Raw genomic sequence first — 5,065 nt, forward strand, 5'->3', positions numbered from 1 at the left:
AGCTTTAGGACTTGATTTTCTTTTCCTTATATATATATATATATATATATATATATATATATATATATATATATATATATATATATATATATATATAAGGAAAAGAAAATCAAGTCCTAAAGCTAAAGAAAGCCTTGTATGGACTTAAACAAGCACCACGTGCTTGGTATAGCTGCATTGATAGCTACTTTATAAGTTCAGGATTCAGGAGGAGCTAAAGTGAGCCCACACTCTACATCAAAACCCAAGGTAACTCTGACACTCTCATTATTTCCTTGTACGTCGATGATCTTATATACGGGAAACAATGAGAGAATGATACAAGAATTTAAAGAAGACATGATGAAAACATTCGAGATGAACGACCTTGGTTTGTGCGCTATTTTCTTGGCATCGAAATCAGTCAAGAAAATGAAGGCATCTTCATATGCCAAAAGAAATATACGGAAAATCTCTTGAAAAAATTTAAACTATACGATTGTAAAACCTTCGCCACACCTCTAGTTGCCAATGAGAAGATGAGACAAGAAGATGGATCTGAGAAAGTAGACGCTTTAAGATTCAGAAGTCTCATTGGAAGCCTACTCTATCTGACAACAACAAGACTAGTTATTATGTACGCAACCAGTCTACTATCCAGGTACATGCAAAACCCTACTCAGATACATTACGGAGCTTCTAAAAGAATACTAAGATACTTGCAAGGTACCATGGGCTATGGAATATGGTACAAGCCCACTATAGATTCGAAGCTTCATAGATACACTAACAGTGATTGGACCGGATCGGTATATGACATGAGAAGTACTTCAGGATACACATTCACACTTGGATCTGGTGTATTCTCATGGGCATCAAAGAAACAAGAAATAGTGGCACAATCGTCAGCCGAAGCCGAATACGTCGTAGCTGCAAACTCTGCTAATCAAGTTATATGGCTAAGAAGAATACTGGAAGACATGGGTGAGAAATAAGATGAACCTACAAAAATATTCTGCGACAACAAGTCTGCAATCGCGATGGCAAAGAATCCAGTGTTCCATGGTAGAACAAAACACATTGATATTAAATATCACTTCTTACGAGAAGTCTCCGCCAAGAAAGATATTGAATTAAAATACTGCAAGACCGAAGAGCAGATTGCAGACATTTTCACCAAAGCACTACTAAGACCAAAGTTCGAGTTCTTACGCAACATACTCGGAGTAACACCGAAAATCATTAAGGAGGAGTGTTAAGATATTAATGTTTTTTTAAAATATTCTATAATTAGTTAAATAAATATTTGTAAAAAAAATATCTAGATATTATAAATAAAAATATCTAGATATTTCTAATAAATAAATCTCTAGATATTATTTACAAAAAATATCTAGATATTTATATCAAAATATCTAGATATTTTAACTCACATTGTAAGCCTATATATAGGAATAAGGTGTTAGCATTTGAACAATAACACAAACACACATTCATAACACAGTTCTAAATCAATAAAATTATTTCTTTCTAAACAACAAATCTTCAATATTTCTCTTATAAACATCCCGTCAAAACATTCAAACATTAAAACTAATCAACACTTCTAATTAATCAAAACACTACAACTAATTCTAACACACCTCCAAAATTTTAGCTCAGTTAAAGTAGATATCAACGACCTCGGTCGTTCTACGCTGTCGGGCACCACCTTTCCCACTAGCCACTCCATCAAGCCTCACCAATCACCACCTCTACCATACTAGGGATTACCACCAAAGTAAAAGAGTAATTTAAGATAGAAACAGAAACACATCAAAAGGTTTGTTTTTGTGTGATTTTGGTGTCGGTTTAGCGGGAATCGAACACGCATCGTTAGCGAATCTATACAAAACACTCAGATCTAAAATGATATGTATCTAGAAGTAGCTTATGCCGTCTCGATCACTGACACTTACCATCCACCACCATTTCCTTCCAGCCAGTTCCTAAAATCCATGTCTTTCCCACTGTAATGACGATGGTGTTACATCATGTTTCATGAAACAAGTTCATAGTGGTGGTTACCGTTGGCGATGGTAATAATGGTGATAATAGCGATAGCAGCGGTGTTAGGTGGTGACGGTGGTGTTTGTGAGTTGGTAACGATAGTGGTTGGTAGCGATCATCGTTTTAATGCTTTATTTGTGGAGATTTGAGAATGAAAATGAGAGAGGTGGGTGTTAGGTAGTAATGGAGTTTTTGAGTTGAAAGTTGGTAATGAGAGAGATGAGTCAGATGACTTAGCAATGATATTGAGGTAAAACTGTATATAAAAATGAAATATGAAGGAAAAGATTTTTACTTGATTCTCAAAAGCTATATTTACACATGTTTTCGAGGAAGAAAAGCTATACAAATAGTGGATGGAAACAATCAAGTCAGTGATCACATGGCTATTTATCTTTATTTAAAATATAAACTATTCTAATAGTATCATTTTGTTTAATAGTTAACAATCCGATAAATTATACAACCAATTACTCTCAAAATTAGAGCTTTTGTATTACAGAGTATTAACTAATCGAATAACTATTTTTCACACTTAATTCAGGTTGTTGGTTGCTAATGGTGAGTATTGGACTATTCGAACACATCAAATAAATTTGGGTAGATTTTCATAATTTTTTTAAAGCAACATTAACATATTTTGGACTATCTGAATGTGACTTTTTTAATACGGAGTACCAACTTTAATACTACAAGTAGCATTTTAATACTAACATACTTTCTAGAGAGAAAAAATAAGAGTAGAATTTAGAAAAATTAAAGTAGTGAAAAATAATTCACAGTTAACCGTTTTTTAAACGTTAAGTTAACCAATTGTAATCGATCAAAATTACCCCACATCAAAGTTATTTTTTTAAACTTTTTTTTTCACTTCCTTTTTCCTCTTCATTTTTAAATCCTATATTTTTTATAAACGATTAATTAACCGACCGTTACCATTTTCTAAATTTCAATGAACCGACTTCTAACCGACTAAAATCACCCCGCAGCGAAGCGCGGGCTTTTTTTTTCCCTCGTTTAAACAAAAACCATTAGTTGCAACTTTTACTGAAGTCCAAATGACACAACAGAACTGATCAAACACCAGGCACTTAATTGTCAAATATGAAGTAAGTAGGAGCATTAAGAAGGCTAATTTCAAGTTCAAAAATACATACTACATAATGGAGTTTTTACTGTTAAAAGTTAAAAACCAACCAATTTGTCAACTTTATGGTTGTGAATACGCACAACCCATAATCCATAATTCAATATACCATTAATAATTTACCATATACCATAATCTTAGCTCGTAGTTTTTCGGGCGGTATTTATTCGTTATGGGATTCGAATGTTTTCTCTAAAAGCGGAATGTGGTGCGATGATAATTTTGTAATAGTTAAAGGTACGTGGATCCGTGAGAATATGGAGGTCTTTATGGGTAATGTTTACGCCCCTCAAGCATTATCGGATAAGATTATGTTGTGGAATAAGGTTTCCTCCTTCATGGATAACCATCCGGGCGACTTTATTTTTTTGGCAGATTGGAATTCGGTTAGAACACGAGAAGATAGATGTGGTTCCAATTTTTGTGTCCAAGATGCTCGGGTTTTTAATGACTTCATTGAAAGCAACTCGTTATATTAAGTCCCGTTAGGCGGTCTTCATTTCACTTGGCATAATAAGGCGGGTAGTAAGTTAAGTAAAATTGATCGATTTTTTACTACTAACAACATGCTTAATGTTATAGACAACTTGAAAGGCTCAGTTTTGGCTCGGGGCCATTCGGACCACTCTCCGATCCTTCTTTTTCAAGATAAGGTCGATTTTGGCCCAACGTATTTTAAGATTTTTGAATCGTGGTTTACCCGTCAAGATTTTGATTCTACCGTTCGTAAAGCTTGGGACATTGTTAACTTGAACAAAGAGCTCGACATTGTGGCTAAGTTTAGATTAATGAAGGGTCATCTTAAAAGATGGATTAGCTCTTCTAAATCTAACGAAGATGCGAGATACAAGGAGATTGTGAACAAGATCAATGACATAGATATTTCTATAGATGTTGGTATCGTGGGGGATGATCTGATTAACGAGCGCAACAATTTGGTTGTAGAAAGAGACGACTTGTCGAAATTGGAAGATATCGATTCGTTTCAGAAATCTAGTATTAAATGGGACATTGAGGGTGACGAGAATTCCAAGTTTTTTCACGCGTCTCTTAAACATAAACGTCACTCTTAGGATATAAAAGGATTGTTGGTTGATGGTACTTGGATAGAGGATCCTTTTATTATTAAAGAAAAGTTTTTTTCTCACTTCATGTCCAAATTTGATGTTTTACATACATGTGTGGAGTTTGGCCATTTAAATCCTCATTATCGTCTCACTGATAATGAAGCCAACTTTCTTGAAAGAGATTTGGATGATTCAGAGATAAAAAATGCGGTGTGGGATTGCGGTAGTTCTAAGGCACCGGGACCGGACGGTATTTCTTTTCGTTTCATTAAATATTTTTGGGACATTTTTCAATTTGATATTGACAGGGATATCCGAAGATTTTTTTTTCAGGCATTATACCTCGTGGTGCAAATTCGGCTTTTTCACCCTTATCCCGAAAGTTGTGAACCCGATTCTTGTGACTGATTTTCGACCCATTTCATTGGTGGGTTTTTTTATAAGATTGTCGCGAAGATTCTCACGAACCGTGTTCTAAGTGTTATTGACAAGATCATTAGCCCGGTTCAGACGGCTTTCATTTCGGGGTGACAGATTTTAGATGGCCCTTTAATGTTGTTCGAGATTATTTCATGGTATAAGAAAGCTAAAAAAAAAAATGTTACTTTTGAAGGTGGATTTTGAAAAAGCCTATAATTCGGTTAATTGGGATTATTTGATGTTCATGTTATCTTCATTGGGTTTCGAAACCAAGTGGTGCACCTGGATAAGGGGGTGTCTTTTCTCAGCTAAGACTTCAGTTTTGGTAAATGGTAGTCCGACTCGTGAATTCCCGATCAAAAGAGGGTTAAGACAGGGTGATCCTCTCAGCCCGTTCTTGTTT

At 34.9% G+C, this 5,065-nt stretch overlaps 1 protein-coding gene across 1 annotated transcript; it reads left to right on the forward strand.

The window, feature by feature from the left end:
- Positions 1 to 3,432: 3,432 nt before the first annotated feature.
- LOC139902063 (uncharacterized) lies at positions 3,433 to 4,248 on the forward strand. Its single transcript, XM_071884721.1, has 2 exons — positions 3,433 to 3,637; positions 3,758 to 4,248. The coding sequence occupies exons 1-2, from the start codon at positions 3,433 to 3,435 to the stop codon at positions 4,246 to 4,248; spliced, it is 696 nt and encodes a 231-aa protein (XP_071740822.1).
- The last annotated feature ends 817 nt before the right edge of the window (positions 4,249 to 5,065 follow it).

Source organism: Rutidosis leptorrhynchoides, chromosome 3, assembly GCF_046630445.1.
Source record: "Rutidosis leptorrhynchoides isolate AG116_Rl617_1_P2 chromosome 3, CSIRO_AGI_Rlap_v1, whole genome shotgun sequence".
In the NCBI taxonomy this organism is placed as follows: Eukaryota; Viridiplantae; Streptophyta; class Magnoliopsida; order Asterales; family Asteraceae; genus Rutidosis; species Rutidosis leptorrhynchoides.

What these genes read in the sequence shown, in the direction of transcription:
- LOC139902063 (XM_071884721.1), top strand. Translation starts at nt 3,433, where the DNA reads ATGGAGGTCTTTATGGGTAATGTTTACGCCCCTCAAGCATTATCGGAT. An exon ending in TTTTAATGACTTCATTGAAA is followed by an intron (nt 3,638 to 3,757) that starts GCAACTCGTTAT and finishes TTAATGTTATAG; the next exon opens with ACAACTTGAAAGGCTCAGTT.